This window comes from Melozone crissalis, unplaced genomic scaffold, assembly GCF_028551555.1.
Source record: "Melozone crissalis strain CALT ecotype California unplaced genomic scaffold, PUWL_Pcris_2 ptg000016l_1, whole genome shotgun sequence".
Classification (NCBI taxonomy): domain Eukaryota; kingdom Metazoa; phylum Chordata; class Aves; order Passeriformes; family Passerellidae; genus Melozone; species Melozone crissalis.
In genome coordinates, this window is record NW_026535794.1 from 39,588,446 (window position 1) to 39,611,138 (window position 22,693).

The 22,693-nt window shown below is 39.8% G+C and overlaps 1 protein-coding gene across 5 annotated transcripts in view; it reads left to right on the plus strand.

Moving 5' to 3' along the window:
* RARB (retinoic acid receptor beta) overlaps positions 1-22,693 on the plus strand; it is a 191,745-nt gene that overhangs the window by 105,554 nt on the left and 63,498 nt on the right. For 3 of the 5 annotated variants that reach the window (XM_054273238.1, XM_054273233.1, XM_054273236.1), the window contains one exon: positions 19,400-19,548. In XM_054273238.1, coding sequence (XP_054129213.1) covers positions 19,400-19,548 — 149 coding nt within the window. The remainder of the gene's footprint in view (positions 1-19,399; positions 19,549-22,693) is intronic. The other 2 variants (XM_054273234.1, XM_054273237.1) reach the window with 1 other exon arrangement.

Here is a 22,693-nt window from a genome sequence, read left to right on the forward strand (position 1 = left end):
CTTCTGAGGCGATGCCTTCAAGAGGGTTACGGTGAAGTTAAGGAGTTGAAAGAGGGAGATAGTGTTTCAGACAGCGAAGTTAGTCATCCTCACATCCAGTTAAATCCCTACTTACTGCTGAGCGGGTTTTTGTTAACCATGTGTGCGTCACGCCAGCCCCGCAGCCCGGCCAAGCCGAGGGGCTTCGCTCGGGGCAGCGAGGCGCCCTGCTCGGCGGATTACGGTCCCACCTCCCCGAAACACGCCGAGCGACTGGTTTTGCTCAGGTCTAATTTATATACCGCCCTTTACGCGGCCGATGAAGTGCGGCTGTGTTACACAGCCAGCATTTAGATTTGGGAGCGGGGCTGTGAAAGGGACATTGTGCTCGCAGGGACTGCTGTCTGCCGCGGTCGGCCACGCTGTGCCCCGTCCTATTGAGACCTCAAAAGCAGAGCACAGCTGTGATGAGTTTCCAGATCTGTTTGGCCGTGGGGACCGGCCCTGGTATGCGTGCGAGCCGGGGGGAGCATCCCTCTCCTGCCTGGGGGGCTGGCAGCAGCTTCTGAGCACTGAATTTACAGGGGCGGGCGGCTGGGGCCAAATTAGTTGTGGTTTCAGAGGGCTTTCCAGAGCTTTGCTGGGCTGTAGCACGCAGCCCCATGAGGAAGGATATCAGTTGATGTATAAAATGGCCAAGGAACTTCGGTAAATAGACTTTACCCTTCAAATCCAGAGGTCCTGGCAGCGGCTGTGCGGGAGGGTGGGGTTGTACTTTTCCCCTTCCTGTACTTGGACACTTTTGATTATCCAGACTTTCTGGGGCTGAGCAGGGCTGCCTAATAACAAAGCCTGCATAATATAATTGCCTAAATAGGCCTATTGTCCTTTTCAAGTCACTGTGCTGTGAAATCTTTCAACTTTTTGCTGAAAATGTTGCATCTAACATTTAGATGGCTTAGTGGCTGCAGTGAGGAGGGGATCCCTTACCCTCATTTCTCATTGCCCAGTGGTTGAGAAGCTGATTATATTCCTGCCCCCTATTGATGTTTACTCCTTTTGGGAGGCAAATATTTTAGCCCCTTCTGGCAGGATAAACTGCCAAAAGTAATAGGCCTGGAAATACAAAGCTATGATTGATTTTGACCTTTGCTCGTGTGCATGAAGTCTGTCCCCATGCACTGTGACCCATGCCACTTCTTGCTGAAATCCAAGCCCTTTCAAACCAAACGGAACCACCAAAATACAAGCCTCAAAATGCTCAAAACTATTCTAAAGTAACAGAATAATAATTTTCTCTGTGCTTCAGGAAAAATATAGACAGGAGGGTAACAAAACTGGATTTTCTAGCAGGCAAACAAGGAGTAATGTCTTACCGCTGCCACCTTTTTATGAGAACCATATTCCAGTTATAAAAGAAACCAACTGATATAATGTGGAAATGATTCTGTGCAGTTTTTTGGTCACAGTAATCTTAGCTATTCCTCCTAACTGTAATCTGTAAACAACTTGCATCCAAAACCGTGGGTTTTAAACTGTCTTCTTAAAAACAATCTAATGTCTGGGATTTAATTAATTTGTCGTTGCATGAGCAAATGTGTTTCAAAAGTTAAGAATGTCAGAAACAGTAGCCTAAAGTTAGCATCCTAAATTCACATTTCATGGCTTCATTTCCAAATATGCTGAGCATCTAGGAGCTCCCTCAGCACTTTTTAAAGCAGGCCATATATTTGAATGATCAAATACTATTTAAAACCTTCATTTAATATTAAAAGTGTTTACAGGACTGTTCCACTTCCCCCAAACATGAAAAAGTAATTCAGTGACAGTGTTCCCAACATCAACAGTGAAAATAGAGACACTTATATGACAAAGTAGGACTTGCTTATAAAAATATATTACTCTCTTTCCATAAATTTACAAATTAACTGAGTTTTTTTCCTTCTATTTTGTCTGACACACATGTTTCTCTGATTCTCTGTTTGCTTCTCTGCAATAAAGTCTGCTCAGCAGATATTAATTGTGGTATAGATTTTAATAGCTAGATTATCTTCTTCATATACTCACTTATTTGCAGCTGCTCAGGATTGCTTTCCCAGTGGCAGCGAATTAATATGACTTTGGTCTCTGTGCATTTTGCTTATTTGAGGGGGAGGGAGGAGGGGAAATCTAGCTTTCTTCAGCTCATTTTAGTAATCTGAATAGGAGTGTAGAACTTGCATCATGTGACAGGTCAGCTCACCAGCATGGGGTCCCTGTGTGAGAACCTCCCTTGTACATGACAATCTGATAAGGATATCATGTGGTTTAGAAACACATTCCCACAATGTTCACTTCTTTGTCCCTTTATTTGGGAGTGGGTAGGAAAAAAGACTTTTAACAAACTAGTGCTAGCCCTTATATAACTGACCCCACTTTCTTTTAGTGTTCTGTTTGAGCCTTGAATCTTCTTCAAATACTTTTGTTAAGAGAGATGGAAATATAATCCAGCAAGTCTGTGTTAAAGAATCCTAGACACAAAGTATATAATATACCTTCTGTTCCCCTTGGACAAGGTGATTTTTCTTTCCCCTGCTTATACCATATATAAACTGAATATTATAAAACTATGTAAGTTAAATATACACATACGGGCTACACTTGTATAGGTTTAATAGGTTAAAGCTTGAATGAGTATTTATAAATTCTCAGAGTGCTCTGGATCTTCACTGCCAAGGACATGATTTTAGAGTCCATCCATAATTTGGAAGGATTTCCGTTTTATGCACTTTCAGTGACTTACATTCTACCCTCTAAGTGCATCCCCTAAGAAAAAAAGCAGAGAAATGTCTTTCAACAAAGAGATTTTTTTAGCACAGCTTAGTTTCTTTTAATGGTTTGGAGGATCTCTTTCCATTGAACCATAATATTTTTCTCTAGGCTCACATTGTATTTTTAGCAAGGATCTTTGAACAATAAAATGACAAATTAAGGATGTCTTTGTCTTTTACAGCCTTATCTAGTGAAGCACTTAAATGCACTCAACCCTCCACCCTCAGTTTTAGTAGAGAGTTTGAGAGACAGAATGGATGTATGAGTGAGCCTTTGGTGTATTTGTGTACTGGTACTTTTAGGAAATAGCAGTAAAAGTTCATGTCACTGTGCTGGATATTCAGCACAATGAACATCCAGCATCTTATAAAGAAAAAAGGATCAGTCTTCTTTTAAAGATGCATTGCAGAGGTGTGGAACAATCAAGCAGGTTGACCAGTGTTGCACCAACTGGAGACAAAAAGCACAGCTTGATTTAACACAGATTTCTTTCAGTGGGTCCTTTGATTATAGAAAGCCATTTGTGCCTGTAAGATAGAAAGAATGGAAGAAATGGTTCAATTACCGCTTCCCAAAACCAAAACACAACCCCCCCTCAAAAAAAAAAAAAAATCAACAAAGCAAACCAAAAGAAAACCAACCAAAAAAAAATTCCCCACCCCACCAATACAGTTAAAGAACCCAAAAAGTCTCTTGAATTCTCTGCTTTTATTTATTTTTTAATCTGAATGCTGCTTGAGGTAATTCCTGAAGTGGCCATTAAACCTCTCTGCTGGTCCCCTCTGCCAGGCTGGCTGATGACACAGCAGCACATCATACAGAGGTGTGCATCTCATCTCCTACGAGAGCTCCTTCATCTTCCAGTCCTGTACCAGCATCCCTCCTCTGCCAGCTGGTGACTGATACCAAGAGGATTTCTGGGTTCTTGCATGATAAGTGAATGTAACATCATCTGAGTTGATTCAAGTATTTCAGTTGTTCACAAATACCAACTGGGGGCAGAGGTGTTCAGACACAGAACAGCTGTGACCTGGCTTTTGGGGGTCTCAGAGCCTCCAGCACATTTTCTCAGGGACTGGCCGTGGGCAGAGCCCGGGGCAGGAAACAGGCTCCTCTGCCACTTTAATTCCTCATCTTCTCAAAAACTCACGAGAGGACCAGGGTTGCCTGTCTTTCCAAGACTGAACGTTCACTCTCTCATGAAGAAAAAGGAGTTGGAAAACTGTGTCACAGTGCCATCTGGCGATACCTGACACCCGGACCTCCCCTTGGGCAAGGGATGCGGATCTGCAGGCAGATGCTTCCCCCAGGACCTCGGTTTAGGGACAGGAAAACGTCTGTGCCCCCAAAAGCTTGCCCCTCTCTAGGGATTTTGGACTCCTCTCCGAGTTGCTCTAATCAGAGGTCCTAACATCTCATCAAACTTTCCCTCCTTCACAGAGATCCACCCTCACTGATCTACCAGCCTGAGGGTTTTGGCTTAGGGCACGAGTGAAAGGACTGGCTAAAATGCCAGGCATGGGTGAACTTTCTTATTGTTAAGATCAGGTCCTGAGCTTGGGGGTTCTTTCTTTGGTTTTAAGCCATTGTTCATACTCCTGTCTTTCAACTTTTGGTCTGAGGAGGTTTTTTCTTTTTCCCCTCGTCTTGCAGAGTAATCCTTAGCATTGCTGTGTTGTTAGCATAGTTCTTTTCATTCAGCTGAGGAAGAAATTTCATTAGTTGCTGGGTGAGGGTGTATGTCAAATCCTCCTTAGAGGTTAGCTGGAAAGTCTTGGACTTTCTAAAGATCTTTGTGATTTCACTCCACACTTTGAACACTAAGGTGTAAAGTGCAGAACAAATGGCAAATCACCTATGTCTTTCAGTGTCTTTGATCAGGGCAAGCTGCTTTTCCCAAGTCTTCATTCCCTAGTGAACCTCTGCCTTCCTCTCTCCGTTTGGAGAGCACATTCCAGCTGTGTTTTTCTAGTTGCACATACAGTCACATGTTATGCAGGTTAGGCATGTGAACTGCTCATCTTTCTATGCTTTGTGCCTATTGCCACATTCAGTTCTCTGACACCACACCAAGAAGGATCCATTATCTCCCTGAAGTTTTGAAAAGAAGCCTTCAGCTGCCTGCAAGAAGTCAGAGCTGACTCATATCCTCCTGTGGTTTTTTTTTTTTCCTCTTCCTTATCCGAATCCTTTCCTTTCTCTGTGTTTTGGTGAGGTCCTGCAAGACTTCTGTGGTTAAAGCAGGAGCTGTGTGTTAGGATGCACTGCATGTCTGGAGGCAGTTTGGGCAAATAGCTGTTCCCTTCTCCCTGAAATGGAGTCCATTAGGAACACTGCAATTTTTCACCTTCACCAAAATGTGAAAGCAGAGCTCAGATACAGCGTGGTACACTGGCATTGCCCAGCAGTACTGTGTTTGGTATGCTTTTGCTAACTTGAATTTCTGTGCAGAAGAAGAAAATACTCTGAGAAAAAGAGGTTAGGAAGGAATGACGCAATCAAATGAGATTAAATCAGAGTATTGGTTTCCTTGGAACACATATTTGGCTTTTTATCAACAATCTTTTCCCCATTTTTCAAATAAACACATATTTTCACATGATAACTCTATTTGAAATATTAATCCTTCCAGGGCTGCGTTACCTTTGTTTCTTCTTCAAAGTCCATTACTATGAAAAGGTTGCTGTTCCTTAGGCTGTTTCAGCTTCAAAAGAATTTCAGGGCCTGGTCTATTGGAAAGCTTGGGGGTATAATTAGTGAAAATGGAAATAGATGCAAGAGAAATTTAGTTCCTGATGTTTTAATTTAGTGTGGTACTACCATGTGTTGTTGAAGAGGATTCTTAAAGGCAAACATAATTATTTCATTATGGTCTTCGGTTTGCTTTCATTGGTCTTAATGACAAGAAGCTGTATAAGGAGTCATACATTTTAATTAGACCTTCTTATATTTACATCAGATAAATAACAAATAATTGATGAAAAACAAGTCTTCTGAATGGATGATTTCACACAGAGCTCTGGTTACATTTTAATGATAAAATATTTCTCTTATTGTTTTGCATTTTAATTATGTAGCATTACTACTTTAGCAGAAATCTCAAAATACTGTTATTTCCATCCATATAATTAGACTCACAATTTATTTCTATAAATTTATAAAAATTCTGAAGAGAGAAGGTGTTTTTCTACATATATACCTGAAAATCAATTTCCATTAATTTCCTAGATATTTTTTTTGTGATAATCTCCAGTAAAAGCTAGTTGGAAAAGGAGTCAGAGCTTTTCCTTTGTCTTCAGTTATCTATAATAATTGATAGGCAATTGTGTATCAATTATCTATATGAACAAGTCCTGCCATGATTAACAACCCAAAACTCCTATAGAGTTTGAGGAGTAGGAAATTGTAGGACTAGTAGTGGAATTTTCTGAGGAAAACTTGGGTTTTCGTTGAGTTACATTGAAAGTTTTATTCCTTTGAAAATCCTACCAATGCATTTTTACAATGGTGTGTGTACTTCTGTGTGCATTTAAAATACCTGCTCTTAATTTCCTTTACCCCCTTTATTGGACACTAATACCAAGAGAAATTATTTTAGAGTCTTGCTATTTACAAGAGTTTTTCCTGCTTGCAAGCTCTTCAGCATTTCATTTTAGTAACAAAATATATTTCACATGATTCATTCCTCAGAGTATAACAAACACTAATTGTTGTTATTGATTTTAAATTTCACAACCATTACAAGTAACCCAGATGAGTGGCAGATAAAGAGTAATAATCCATGGAGTTCTGGAAGTGTTTCATGTTTGTCTGTAGTACTTTAAGTGATCAATAGTAACTGCCCCATTGAAACTAACTGCTATATCAAATAACAGTAAATCAAATGAATGTGCTTACAGATTATTTATTGAAAGCTCTAATTGTTCACTGGGGCCCTGCTTATCTCAGGAAACAATAGAAGCCAGTGATCAGGCAAACTGGTTTGCAAATGCTGGGGGTGCCATGAAACAGCAGGGTCTCCCTGTTCCTGGGTGGTATGAGAGCTTTCCAAAATGTGCCCCTGTCCCACTGGGATTGTCTGGTCCCAGGGTAAGGTTGTGAGAAGTGAGTCTTCTCAGACAGCATCCCTTGAGCTTACAGGTTACACTTTGTTAAAAATTGCTGGCTTTATAGGTTGTCATCTTTGGATGTCAAACTTGTGTCTGGTGAGTAAAGTGTGGGAAAAGAACTGAGAAGATTTTCCAAAATTTCTGACAAGTCTGTGTAATGAAAAGCACAACAGGATCAGACCTTAGAATGGGAAGTAATGGAAAGCATATTGAACTTACTCTGTGGAAAGCTTGCCTAGTTTATATTACAGTTTGAGGCAACTCTGTGCAGCTGTGCAGTTGTCAGACTTGTGCAAATACTAAGAAATTAAAAGCAGTGATTTCTAACCAGCAACCCTCCACCGCTGATTTCACTAATTCCTTAAAATGGCTGCTCTGCCTTGTCACAGTAACTCACTGGAATAGAAGTGCCATAGTTTGGAAGTTTTCTGGAGCTTCAAGTGAAATGGGTAGTCTTACAGACAGTTTCACAGCTATCTCCATTTTTAATAGCCTTGGTGTGTTGGCAATAATACTTTGCTGTTTCTTCAGAATCCTCTGGGTATTGGCAGAGGCACTAAAGCAGTCCTTCAGAAAGTTTAGATAGATTGCATTGAATGAACCGTGACAACTGGAAAAGCATTTGTAAACATTAGCCTAATTTATCAGGAAAATAATGGCCCAAATCTCTCAAACATGGCAGGAAAAGGGACTTTTTCCCCCTAAAAAAAGGTATCTTTTATGAAACATAATTATATGCTTATTGTAGTAGTGAGTGTTCATAATATAGACATTTTAAAATTATTAGAGCACAGTGACCAGAGATTTTCTGGATTTTAACCTCATAAGGGAAAAGTAGCTTCACTTTTTCAGAGTATGTTTTGCCTTAAGTTTCTTGGGACATCAGCTATTAAGACTGAGTGTTGGTTTTTCAGGTCTTCGGAAACAGAGTACTTTCTTTTTGTCATATTCTATATAAAGTATGCCTGATGTTATAAAGTATGCCTGCTGAAGTTAGGTGTTGGATAAGAAAGACCAGGTGACTGGGAAATACTGTTAGCACATATGTGTTTTCCTGAAGTACAGTGTGTGCATATTTTTTCACTTCTGAGTGAGAATAGTAACGACAGAAAACATACAGGTAAAATTATGAACATTCCTCATTCCAATGGTTTAATAGGAAAATCTACTGCAGGTAGAGAATAGGAAAACAGACTATTGGGAAATGTGCCCTGCAGTCATGGATCTTGTCTCCAGGCTCTTGTGGATGTCTTATTTTATCGATCTTAGATCTTCTAGGCAGAATGAGGAAGTGTGCTCTGAGCCACAATCAAGACAACTGCTACCAGTTGGCTCTGGGATACCACACTCCTTCCCAGATTTCAGCTTTTGCTCAACCTGCTGTGAGGGATGTTTTCCATGTTAACTGCACTAATGGAAAATTACAAGTAAAAAAAACCAAAAAACAAAAAAATCCTAAAAACCAGATCAAAATATTTTATGAACTCAATGTCAAGGTGCTGTGAATTACAAGGAAAGGAAATTTGTTAGTGTCTTAGTTTTCATGTTACCTTCCCCACTGTGTTGCCATTTTTAGTCTGGCAGGTACTAATTCAATTCAAAAATACTGAAATTCCACTCAGGTGAGCATTACAGCTTGGTAAACTCTATATTTCATTTGCTCTCTCAAAAGATAGTGACAAAGTTCTTAACTATTCATAAACTGGGATTACTTACATTAGCATCAGAAATGTAGGGGTGAGCTGCTCTTAGTTCTGCACTGTCCTAGTCTGGCAGGCTGAGGGGATGAAGGAGGACAGAGTATGTCCCTGGTTTGGTCTTAGATGTTGCAAATGTACGTGTGCTGGAGGATGTTAGAAAGGTCAAGTTTTGGTCTGACTGTCCTACTTGCAGATAAGCTCAAGTGATGAAAGCCATATTTTTCCTGTTATTGTGTCATGCCTAAATGGAAATAATGGATTGTTTTAATTATAAGCCCACAGAGCAGCAACGTGGGTGCAATTAGGCTAGTGTAAGGAATAATCTCAACACTTGGAAAGGGAGCTACATGGATGTAAAACATCCATGTGCAAGCAAGGATAGCACAGGGGCTCACTGCAGTGAGGCTGGGGTGTGGGAGACGTGTACTGGGATATCTGCCTGGTTTGAGGAGCTACCTTTGCTCCTCCCAGTCTACACACTGCCCTGTCCTCTTGCAGCAGGCTGATGCTGAACAGCAGCAGGAAACTCATGGCTCCATTTCATGGCCTGAGCCTTGCCAGCTTCAGCAAATGGCCCTGGGCTGCAGGGGCATGGCTGGGGAGCTGGAAGCGTGCTCCTCCCCTCTTCCCTCTGCCAGAGTGTTGGCAACCTCTGGGAAAGGGCCAAGGGGTGGCTGCCTGGGGAGTGCTGGTTCAGCAGGTTTCATCTCAGCTTCGTTGTGCCATGAAACCTTACTTGATAAGGAATCATACCTCTGGGTGGCACAATGCCAAACAAAGGTCTGCAGCCTGAGAGGGCCTGAGAGTGAGATCCCGAGCAAGGAGATATAAAGGTTCACAGTTGTCCACTGCCTTGGAAAAAAGGCGAGTGCTGTGTGATGGGGCTGTCAAAGAAAAATAAGGAATTGGACATCCTTTTCAAAGGAAATCAAAACTTAGAATTAGCAAAGCAATAAAAGCCTTCTAAAGTGAAAGCTGGAAACAATACATTTTTAATAAAATGGGCAGTTACTCTAATTGCTGAACCCCTACTGTTCAATTTCTTTTAGTGCCCTTATTCATTAAATTCAGCATACTTACACTTATTATTTACAGATGTATGCGTTTTAACTTGTTTATAGAAACCATGCCTTGCAGAAAGCTGTGGATGGTATAATGCTAATTTGTGTTTATTGCTGCCTATAATATGCAATTTTAAAAACAATTAAAGATAGCGGTGGAGCTCATCATTGGAGCCAACCTCCAACTGCCCATGAAAAGTAAAATATTGGCACCGTGTGCTGCCTTAAAAGGTTATAGGCCATTTGTAGTGAGTTGATAACCTACCCATTAATGAAGAATTTACCTGTTCTTAAGGATTTTAAGCTCAGCAGTCTAGTTTCTAGGTAATGTTCTAATGTATCCCATTTAAACATATGTGATGGAGTTCATAATTGCCCTTGTAAATGGGTATAGAAAGGAGGGTATATAAATCAATTAGTGATATCCAGCAGTGTGGCTGTAATACAAATTAATTGTAATGATAAGCATTTTAACTGCTACTCTGCTAACTTGAAGTAGTTTTGATCACTGAATTGGCTCTTGTTGAGTCACTCTATTAATTTTAAGATTTGAAAGCACTTTAAGATCAAAATGTTCTGAACTAATGGTCCTAAAATTTGAGAAATGAAATGATATGTAAAATATTACACAGCAAGTCAGTTTTATGGCATTTCCAAAGAGAGCACAATAGTTTTATTTTGTCCATGTGGTACTGAACAACTGTGTAATAGTATTACATGATTAAAGATATTAAAACACTCCTTTTCTTGCTGGATTCAAGCCACAGCAAAAAGCCCTGATGAATAGTGTTATAAGACATGTTGAACATACAGAAAATAAAAAATTTATTTGGCAGACAAAGTAATACCAAAAACTAATACCAACTTGGATAGGAGGTGAGTTCTGAAGAATAAAATCATTCCTTTAGAATAATACTCTGAGTTATTCTGTTTCAGTGCTTGAAAAGACTTAAAAATAAAAATCCTCAAAACACTATAAAACATTTAATAACTATAAATGGAGACTTTATGACTTACTAAAATATCTGGATGTAGAGATTATAGCAACTATTTCATTGCCCTTGCAATTTTCATTTCTTACTGATGATAGTGGATCTGGGTTTTCTCCCATTTATGTTTGCAAGAGTCTTTTTTTGGAATTAGTGGAGTAGCAGCACCGTAAAACATAGCTGAAGAAAAGAATCAGACCCCTTTTATTTTTAAGTGTTTCTTTCCTTACAGTGGGCCTTTTCTTAAAATTTTTGATCCTATAGGGAAAGCACTGAATTTGTTACATCACATTTGTATCAGTAGGCCACAGAAATAAGCTTATTTTTCATAAAGAATAAGAGGTCAGAGTTCTCACCTTCTCTACATTTGTGCCTCTTCTTTGCCTATGCCGCTTTATTTCTCATAAAGATCTGACCATAGGAATTCACAGGTAAAGCAGCCAGGGTGTGAATTGTAAGAAAATTTCATTTCAGAGGACAATCTAACTTCACGCAGATGATGGCACAATTATGTTGTTTTTTTTTTTTTAAGGAAGATCCTATTTTTCAGTTTTGCAGTAATGCAGAATTTTCACTTGAGACTGATGTGGTTTTGCATGGTAATGGACAGGCAGAAAATCACCGACCTGAAAAAACCACAGAGCTAGCATCTTTCGGATGTTTTTCTTCAGTTTTCCATACGATTTATTTTTTTCATTTAACATGTTTTCTTTTTCATTTCGAAGGTAGGCTCCTAATACAAAGTGATGAGCTGCTGCCCTGTAAACTCTGCCTGCCAAAGCCTGCGGCCATGCTGTCTCTACTCTTACTTTCACCCCAGCTCACTCACGGTGCCTGCCTGGCCATTTATTTAGCGAAAGACGCTCCTGTTCTCAGTTACTAGCACGTCATTAAGTCTCGCTGTCTTGAGAGTAACACAGGTATAACCAGATGCAGTTCTTGGCCCTGATATAATTAATCCTGACAAGCTTTCTGCTTTCCACGTTTGCTCAGGTGTAAATACATCTCTGTGGCTATACGGACACATAAACCCAAATGTAAAACTGCTTTGCTGACATAACTGTTAAAAAAAAAAAATCAGCCTGAAAAGCAGTATAATTTTCTTTGAAAAGGTGATGTTAGTTATACATACTACCTCAGGGTTTAGTGGAGCTGGTGCTTGAGAACCAGAAATTGCAAACCTATGGAGCAGCTGCAGCTTCCTCGATGTCCTTTACTGCTAACTGTAGTAAATATGTGTGTAGAGAATGTACTTGCCAAAAGTTGTGGCTCTGCTGGGAGAAGTACCAAAAGTGGTTGCAGTGACAGCTCTCCCTGTGTACCTGTAGGGCACAGCAAAAAGATGCAGCAGATTCACTAAGGTTTTTTAGGGTGTTTTGTTTCAGAAATACCTGATCGTGTGTTGGTGATTTTCAGGTCATGCATAGTTAATTTATACGACTAACCTGCTAGATTCAGACTTAACGTCTGGGTGGTATGTGAGGCTTGGACAGTACAGTCAAGAGCAGAGGATTTTTTGGCAGTGCACAGTTGCTGCCTTCAGGAGAGGATTCAGGATTTCTCTCAGGCAAGTCAGTTCCCTGCTAGGGCACTCCTGTATAACTGCATATATGATGGTAGCCTTATAGAAAGCTGATTCCCAGCTGGCTGCAGAGATCAGAAAGTGAAGGCAAGGTTTCATCACCTCTCCTGAGTTCCCTACTGGCAGCAGCAGCGGCTCTTAGAGGCAGGAAGCACTCAGCCCTGTCCTGTCTCACAGTGGGCAGGTGAGTGGGGTTCACATGCAGACTTGGGGGTGCTTCAGAGCCCCTGCAATAGAGGGGCCAAGCACAGATTTAACAGAGTTCCCTGCTTTGTCATGTATCCCATATGAAACCTAGGGCAAAACATGTAAGGCTGTATTTTGAGGACACTGCTTAGTGCTGTAGACGGCTTAAAAAAAAATCTCAGTTGATTACTGCTTGCATTTTTCTAGGAATTTATGATGCAGCAAATAAAGCTCTTCCACTGTCTGTGCTTCTGTTTCCTGCCTGTAAAGTAAGAATAGCTCTTCCCTTATCTCACTTTGGTGTTACAAAGGTAAAAATATGAATGCTCATGGATTATTCACATACTGGAGTGGCAGGGACCATGCTTGTAGATCAGATAAGCAGAAGAGAGAAGGATCTTTCACACTGCTAAATATGGCAGAACCAGAAGCAGTGCTGGTGCTGCTGTGTGGCCAGGGACAGCAGGCCTGAGGAGAGTCATTCAGGGAATCTGTGCAGGAATGTCACTCTGGAAGATGTGCTGGCAGGTGGGGCTCCTGGAGTGCCTTACTAAATGCCAGCATAAAGTCAGGCGACTGAATTGCCATGTTTAACTAATGGATTGATAAAGAGGCCAAATTGTGTCATAAGAGAAAAGTATGTTTCAAAAGAATCTCTACTCTTCAATTGGCAACTGATAGAGATTATTTGGGGGAACAATAAAATCTGTGAAGTTAGCTAAGTAACAGAAATTATATTATGAAAGTAGAACAGAAAATAAACCAGAAGATAGATGCTGTTGTCATCTGACTTAGAGCAAAAAAATCTGGATAGCTCTGCTATGTTGGTAGTAGGATACTAAACTGTTTCTTGGCCATATTCACCTGGTATGAATGCAGGTTTCAAAGGGCTATACTGTTGTATGGCCAAGATCAGTATCCGCTGACTCCACTGACTTATGTTACATGACTCTGCAGGTTAACATTACAGATTTGCAATTGAAACTTGGCAATTTTGTTGATGAAAGGCATGAAGGAATATGATGCAGCTCTCTCTCTCTCCTAGTTCTAAACTGGAGAAGATGCAGCAAAGGAGTGTAAACACTTTTATTTCTTGTCAGTTGACAAATACAACTTGGTGTATACACAGCAAGGCATTTGTTGAATATGAAGCCTTTTTGTTTTTTCAAATCATACTTTAAATTTAGTCAGTGTTTTAACCTTGAAATGCTTCAATAGTTAAAATGAAAGTGCTCCAAGGACCTGCTTTGCAAGTAATGTCTCCACTCAAGGCTGAGGCCTTTCAGGGTTCATTCTTTCAAATATCTTTTGACTTGGCAGGATCATGATCATTACCATTATTTGAATTGGAGTATCACTGGAAAGTCCTGCAGCGCCAGTTACTGTACAGCACATTCTGAGGCCCTGCCCAAAATAGTGCACTGTCTAAATGCATGAGATGCAGAAGGGTGGGGGAAGAAAATACTGTCCTGATGGTATGTCTGGCTGCAGTGGAGCAATGGCTAAATTTGTACTTGGAACTTCATTAGGGGGAGGATATCAGAGCAGAGACTGTGCTTCACTGCTTCTCGTGCTCCGAGGCGAGGGCAGAGTTCAGCAGGACCCCTCTTCTCCTCGCAGATGCTGCGGGACAGAAGCCAGCTGTCCCTATCGCTCTGTGGCTGACAAGAGTTGGAGCAGCAAAAGTGCTTCAGCTTTAGAGAGCTCCTGCCAGCTCGGCTGCGCCTATCGGGGCTTGCACCTTGTCTGAGATAGTTTTGGCAGCAGCAGCCCGTGCCCTTTGCATGGCCCTTAAAGTGCCCTGGCTCTGAGACTCTTTTGGGTGACCTTGCATGCAGTTTTGTCCATTAGTCCAGTCCTTGCAGAGTGGGCTTCTGAGCTCTGTAACCTTTACCTCTTTCTAGTTCTGTTGTTATTTTAATCATACTGTATCAATCCTGAGCTGCACATAGTGGAAACCTGTTAGATACTCTATTTGCTGTTAAAGTGACAGAAAAGGATCGTTTTTGATTGGGCACCCTCAAAAAGAAACAAGGTCATGGAGTTTCATCTTCTGATGAACCTCTTGAAAGTAGAATCCCTCTTTTCAGACTAAATGCAAGCCAGTAGACTTTAAAGGGTTTCTTTGGCTTTCTTCCATAATACCACCCTTTTTTTAAGGTCAGCCTGGCAGAGATGCATGACTCGATTAAAATTAATGCTTCAAAAATTGTAACCAAGAATCGAAATAGAATACATATATTTAACATCATAGCTTTAAGGCAGATGTGTGCAGATACAAAGACATAAAGAAAAAAGAAAGCCTCAAATGTGAAAAACAAAGTTTCTTAGGTGCTTCTGAAAATCCTGGTAATAGTATCTCAGTCTGCAGTTTTTGTAGATTTTAATCCAGGTATGTTGTGTTCACTTGTGATAAAAAGCATTTCTTTTCAAACTTTGATGCATACCCAGGTCTATAAGGAAAGATTTTTGACTGTGGCACTTTGTTCTGTGTTGATTAACATTTGCACATGGCTTCCCCTGAGCCTTTTCCTCGGTCCTCCTGCCCTCAGCCCACTCCACCTCCGTGCATCCACCCCCGGGGGAAACACAAGATCCAACACAGCAAGTGCCAGTACTGAAGCAGTAGCACAACTTCTTCGCTTTGTGCTTTTATTCTTTGCAAGGGAGAAAATGGGAGTCTTCCCACAAGGGGAGACTTTGTTTTCCTCTTTCTGTTGTCTGTGATCCCCACCTGTTGTATATATGGTAAAAATATCTGGGAGTTATAACCCAGCAACAGTACGCAGCTAGAGTCATGTGTGACCGGGTCAAACACACACTCGCTGGAGGGTCATGGCCAGGTTACTAAGTCAAGGCTGGCAAGTCTCCACGATAATGTTTTCTTTCTCTCTCACTCTTTTTTTTTTTTTCTTTTTTTTCTTCTCCCCTTGTCTGTCTTCCAAACAAGAGTTTAAAAAAACCCAAACCCTCATAACAATGCAAACTATTTAGGCATGACAAATTCAAAGAAGTTTTTTATTAAAAAAAAAAAAAATGGCAGGAGGGGGCAAAGGCAATGATATTTTGGATTTAATTTTATAGTATAGTTTTATGTGGCACATGAAAGAGAGAAATTTGTATTGAAACAATTGAGACCCACTTTCCCAGTTCCTGGCTCTTTCCTGGAAGATGATTAAAAGCAGACTTTTTTTTCCAGACGAGACATAAAAATTAAATGATCTACAGTATATAGTTATTTTTTCAAATGTTTGGAGGCTTATAAATAACTTCTACAATGAAATGCACACATACAAGCAGCAGAGAATCTGGTTCTAATTACTTGTACTTTAGTTGAACTTTGGCGTTTCCTTTGACTTTCTGCCTAATGTATGTGAGCTGAGTGCCTTGCACTCCTGCAGTGAATTCACAAAAAAAAAAAAAAAAAAAGAAAAGAAAAGGCAAAAAATCCAGACTCTTGTTGGTGCCAACAAAAATGAGGGTTAACAGAATGTTTTGACCAAATGCAACACTTTGCTATTCACCCTAATTAGCTGAAATTGCGGCTTCCCACCAGGGACCCTGAGCTCAGTATTCAAAATTCCCTTGAGGCTATCCAGGAAATGCCATTTGCTTTACAACTTCTTATTCTTTTAAAACTCAACTGTCCAAAGTGTGCATTAACATGCAAGCTTAATAATCTGAGCTTCTAGGAGAACATGAAGCATTTTGCAGTGCCTGCCTGCTTCTTGTTGGTCTCAAAATAAAATACCTTCTCCATCTGTCAACACGGTTTAGCTGGCAGTAAATTAGCTCTCAGAAAGCACGCTGTGCTTTTAAAGATCTTATCTGCTACTTTATCTAACCTTTAGAAAAATTTCAGACATTTTAGGAATTGTGAAGTGACCGATTGTTTGAGAGTCCCTGTGTGCTTAAGCTGCATTCAGGTGTTGGGTGACAGCACCGAGGCTCTGTTGTCTCAGGTGAGTAGGGATCCTGAAGTGTCACATGCCATAGGACAAGAAAGCAGGGCAAGGAAACAAGTTGCATTTTTTAATCCTCTTCCCCCCCCCCCCCCCCCCCCCCCCCAAATTCTTCCTGAAGTTGTAGGACTGCTGTAAAATGTAAAAATGCTTCTTGTGGAAAAGTAACTATCCAACCCCCATCCTTTCTTTTTTTCCTTTTTGCTTGTGTAGACATGCATAGAAGAAAGCAGTTTCTGCTGTCATGCATCCATTAGCTGCCAACATGTTGCAAAAATAACACTTTATACCTGCTGAGCATGGGTTGCTACAGATGCCTGCACAGGACTTCTGCCCAGCCACTGCATACTTTTTTTCACATAAAGAATTACAAAAGCTAAATCCAAGGAAGAATAGTAAGTCAGAAACTGGAATAAGAGTCAAGTATGCCTTGAACTCAGGTTCAAGCTTCTCCAGAAAACTGCACCCCTTGCCTGTGGTCAAAAGTGAATGTGCCCAAACTGGGTTTTATTATACAAAAACACACCATCAGGACACACCCCTCTCAAAAAAAAAAATAAAACAAACTAACAAAAAAAAAAAAAAACCAAACCAATAAAAAAAAATACAAAGAAAACCCACAAAAAACCCCCCAAAAACAAAACAAACCCCAAACCTACCAACCAAAAAAAAAAAAAAAAAAACCAACTAAAAAAACAAACTCTCTAGACAGTTGTTGAGCTAATGCAAGTATAATGCAAGTATTATTTTTAGTGGCACTTGTATATGTGGGTGTTTTAGGGAGGATCTTCTGATTTCTATTGGCTCCTTCCTTATTATATACCTTTTCAAATTGTCCTGAGAAATATTCTCTAGCAGTACCTTCAACACTTCACTTGCTGACTGAGTTGTGTATTTATGAACTGAGTTGGTTGCATAATCTCTTCTGGATATCACAAGCTCCTGTTTTTTTCTACAGTGCCTGACAGACCTCTCTGGTGTGCAATACTGTTTGTGGTTGGAACACTACTATTGGATGGTGGTGCTTGTTTAGGATGAATTGATGAATAAACAGAAGTGTATTAGTATTATTCCTGAAAGGCTGCTTTCCCCAGACTGAAATCACAGAAGGATTGCAGGAGAGCAGTTGTTTTATTGAATGACACAACCTTGTTTTCCCATGGGGAGCCTAAAAACTGCCTTTTAGGTGGACCAGGAGAGTTGAATGAGCTAATACAAAACACATTGTCTGCTGGTATTGGAGTTTTAAAGCTAAAATTTTATCATTCCATAGACTCATTGGAAGCCACCATAATTCATGTACGAGCATGAAATAAGGCTAGGAATGTTTGAGGCTTCTCAAGGGCATTTGATGAATCTAACTTTAATTTAGAAGTACTAATAGATTATTGATTCAAGCAGGGTGGCTGTGCAGAGATCAATAACAGAGCACTCTCTATCTCTCTTAAATACCAAAAATTACTTTTGAAAAAAAAATGATCATTCGCATATAAGTTTTCATTAAGAAAAATCTTCATTAAAGTTTTCTTGGTGCAGTAGGAACACATAGATGCTTGCCAAGTTCAGTTTATTTAATACTGAAAAATATGACTATAGTTCTGGACATTGTCTTAATGTCACAATTTATGGAGCCATGTTATTTGACTTATTTTAGTTTTCTGTTTTTTCACAGCCTCCTTATCGTTAGATATATAAATAAATTGCAAAGGTACTTCCTTGCTTAGATCAGAGCCTTTAATACTTAACTCTAGCATTTATTTTCTTCTCAAGAAGTGTTTGTCCTTGAAGTTGATACTAGCTTAACCCAAAGTAAAAAGGCAGAGAGGGGCTCTTCTCTCACGAGTAATCAGAGGTTGCCTCATGTGATGTGATGCCCTCTGTGAATTCGGCAACACACGGGTTGACAATGAATCATGAGTTTAATACAAATGTATCATCGTTGTAATCTGAAAAATATAATGTACAGTAAATCTTGTCTAAGATTTTTCCATTGAGTAATATTCTTTAGGGCCTGCTGTTAGTACTCTGGAGATTTAGCTCTGCTGATAGTGCCTAATATTTCTGGGTAGATCTGAGTTCACAGATCCTGTCATTCCTGTATATCTGTTGAAAAGTTGGAGGGATTTATCTGAGAAGCAGCAGACGGCTAGGTGAAACATGAAAATGTATTGCACACCCACAATAAACGTGAGGAATGATGACAGCATCTCACAGAAAACTAATGCAGATGTTTTGGAAAGATGTAGTTCACATGTCTTATCTTGCATCGTAGAGCTTTCACGTCCTTGCCCTGAAAAGGGTTACTGGCTTTTCAACAGGCTCAAAACAAATGACCATCTAGAAATATTAAGGCAATAAAGGGATGTAGGTGTCATATATATAAGTAGCTTTTTCTCAGTGAGGTTTCCTGATATGCAGGTCCTAAGGTAGGTAAGGAAATGTTGCAGAGTTGTGGGTTTTTTACAGATTAAAAAAAAAGTTTGTTGTGTTAGTTTTACAGATTAAAAAAAAAGGACAACTTGTTTAGGTAATTTCCCTACAGGTCTCTCTCTCTCTTCACAGTATTTACATATATCCTGATATGTGCTGCTATCCTGCTAGGTCAGAATTGCATACTGACCTAGAAAAAGGCAAGATATTAAAAAACTCTCCCAAGATTAGGTACCAATCACAGTTTCCCTTTAAAGGCTGATATCCAACCTGCACATATGGACACTATACAATTCAATAGGCTAAAACCAGAACATGAGCTCAAAATTGTCCTTTTTGGGAGCCTGGTAAGATTCATGCCTTTCATCTAAATTATTTGGTACTTTAAAATACAGTTTTGAGGCTGTAGGATGTAGTCCTGCCATTATTTGCCTTGCTTAGCTCCCTTTAAATTTTACTAGGAAAGACGAATTAATGTTAATTGTGGAAAGAAAGGTATGGGCCAGTTTGATACTTGCAATATGGTTATATATATTAATTTTTTCAAAATTATTATGAATCATTCAATTTTATTTTTTTTTCTTTTGTAGCAGTTGAAACTCAGAGCACCAGTTCTGAGGAACTTGTTCCGAGCCCTCCTTCACCGCTTCCACCCCCTCGTGTTTACAAGCCCTGTTTTGTTTGTCAAGACAAGTCATCTGGATATCACTATGGTGTCAGTGCTTGTGAGGGATGTAAGGTGAGTGCCATCATCTCCCTTTCCTTTTATAGGGCTGCATTTCCTCTTAGGAGAAGGCTAAAGCAACCCAGTTTGGTGTGACTTGATTGTCTTCAAAGACAGATGTAACTTTCTTGCATGAATTAATTCTGATTCATGACTAAAGACAAGTAAATTACCATCATTCTTGGAATTAATTCCCTTCGTAACTTCTGCCAAATATGTCTTTAAGGGACTTCCTTAACTATTGACTCGCATGAGAATGTGGTCATAGATGTAGATATGATCAAAGGATAAATGGAAAACATTTTGAGACTCTTCATTGTACATCTGTAGGTCAGATATTCCCTGAGATCTCACATGGCCCTTGGCTGCTTTTGGCCTTTTCTGTGTACTTCTACCTCTCTGTACTCAGGGGGTGGAATTTGGGAACAGGGTCTGATCATCTGGAAATTTTTGGTGTAGTCTCTAGCTATGTAACTAATCCCACATCAGTTTGGGAATTTGAGGATTAGCAAGTTTGTATTTGTAAAATTTAATCTGTCAGACTTCACTGCTGGTACATCTGCCACCTGCCTTCCACTGTTGTGGTTGTCAGAGCATGAATTGATGGCTGTCCATAGGATGCAGTAATAAAGCACACCACTCAAAAGTAGAATATACCTGAAGAGAAAACACCCAGCAGAGAAGAAATGTTAGCTACACCTTGTTGTTGTGGCAGATATTGCAGGTGTGCACACAGTGTGCACTTCCATGCATGCAAGGAAGAAGGTAGAGTGAAAAATGGGAAAGAATGATATCATAGGGCAGATGCTTTCACAGATAAATTTGTTAGCATACCCTAGTGCAATGATCTTTCTTAACAGTTAAAGAAAGGACCTATGATTTTTATCCTTTAGCTTAAAATAGATGTGTAGTGTTTAGTACAGTACTAATGCATGCTGAAAATGTGACAGGTGCTATAGCCATATAAATAAAGTTCTTAGAATAAATTAACAAAAAGCATTTTGCTGGTTTATTTTTGTGAAATGATATATTTTGCAGATAGTGTTCAGTTAGCCATTTTTACTTTATCCTTTGAACCTTCAACTTCTCCCATTCTAGTGGAAATTTTTTACTTACATAAAATATCATAGTCCTGGGTTTGTCATTAGACAAAATACTAAAGGATTGAAATCTGGTTTCCCCCCTATTTTATAACTATAGAGACTGAGTTAGTGAAAGTAACTTCTTAATCTCACCTCCGTTTTAGATCTTCTTTCTGGTAGTGAGGTTTCTCTTGGATGCCCTGTCTGTATTTTTTTCTTTTAGATACCACAAAACTATCAAAATTTAAGTGTTTGTTAAGAATAACTATGAAAGAATATGCTGCAGCTGATTTCCTTAAGTAGGAAATCTCATCATACTCAGATGCTAACTTGCAAATGCTGGTAGTGTAACTTGCTCACCCACGTTACCTCTAAGCACAGACATAATTGCACACTGTGGCAGAAAGGCCACATGTCCCTAAGAGTTTATTCTTTTTGAAAAACATGCAAAAATACACTGTAGGACTTTCACTGGCCTACTGCAAAGCATTTTCATCAATAATTAAAGCAAGATCTCACTTGTCAAAATACATGAGGAAATCCATCTTGTAATGTGTTAGCCATTACTCAGCAAGAACAGAAATATTATCTTCACTTATTTGCTGATTTGCAGGATGGGATAATTCAGCACTTCACGATAACTGATGTTAAAAGAAGAAGAAAAAGAGATTAGTTACACAAAGCCTGTCAGTCTATGAGAAATAACAAGATTCCAAAGTAGTAACTTGGCTGCTTGAGACTGGTAATATTTGAGTTTGTTGATGTTAGCTCTGCAACGGGTTGGACTAAGGTTGTGTGGAATCTCTTCCATGGATTGCACCAAATTCCTTAGGTAATGCTAGAAAATGGCAAGAACGTGATATGGCTGCTGAATCAACCATGGGTCCCTTTGGTGGACAGTCAGGTGCTGCATTTGCTGTTGAAAGTTGTCTGAACTGGATGTCAGCAGACAGCAGACAGCAACACCAGAGGCCACCTCAGAAACCTGGGTTGCCAGTTTCCACTCTTTCTCTAGAAAATGTTATCCTTTTCTCTTGAGCCCTTTTTGACTGTTTGGTTTATTATTTTTTCCTTCATCTTTACACTTTCTTTCATACTGTTATCAGCTGTTGGTGCTGCACCTCAAGAAAACAACCACCTTGAACTTCTGATTTGTGTCCATACAGGCATCTGCCTGTTCTCAAGTCTGCTTTCCCCCTCTGTTCTCAATATCAGTTCTTCATGTACCTCTTTTCTTCATAGCCTTCTTCATACAAAAATTAGCCAGTTTCTTTTGCAAGTTTCAGTAAGCACTGAGAACTGAGCACTGCTGCTTGAGGAAGCCTTCTCTCCTGTGGATCTCTGCCTTTCAGTTGATTAACCTAAGTTTATTAGAGAGCCTGTGTTTCACTGGAGGCTTCTGCTTGGTATGGAGCTGCAGCTTCATGCTGATTCTCTGGTAAATCAAGGGAGCAATAATAATAAGGAAGAATTTGTGTTACAGCCTTTTGTGTAGCTAGGAAACTCAAATTAATTACCCCTTTACCTTGAAGACACATTTCCATGCAATTTCAAAGAGCTGCTTTCTTCAAGATTTGTCGCTGAAGCTGACCAGCATATTCAGAAGCTGTTGGGATGGGGAGAGGCAATCTCATTCCATAAGAAGCTAGACTAAAATACCAACCAATCCCTTTCTTTCTCTTTTCGTCCAACTGTGTTGCAATTTTCTCCTTTTTCACTTCTATTTTCCCTTCTTCTTTCTTCATCAAATTTGCAATCTCCATTCTGTGATGTTAAATCTTAAACTCATTTATCTTTTCTTCTGCATTTGCACCTTCCTCTGTTCTTAGGTCCTTTTCTCAAGTATTTTTCTTTTTTCCTTTCTGACTCATTTACCTTTCACTTTGAACTCCTGGCAGTCTCGTTTCCCAAGGGAAGCACAAATGGAAAACTCTGCTCACATCATATTTACCTAATTAGGACCCTGATCTTTTGTTTCTCTGTGCTGGCTTTCCATTGGTTTTCTTCTAGTTTTCTCTCTGATTCCTTCTCTTTTGCCTTTCTCCTTTGAGCTCCAGTGAAGCTGCTGCCACAATGAT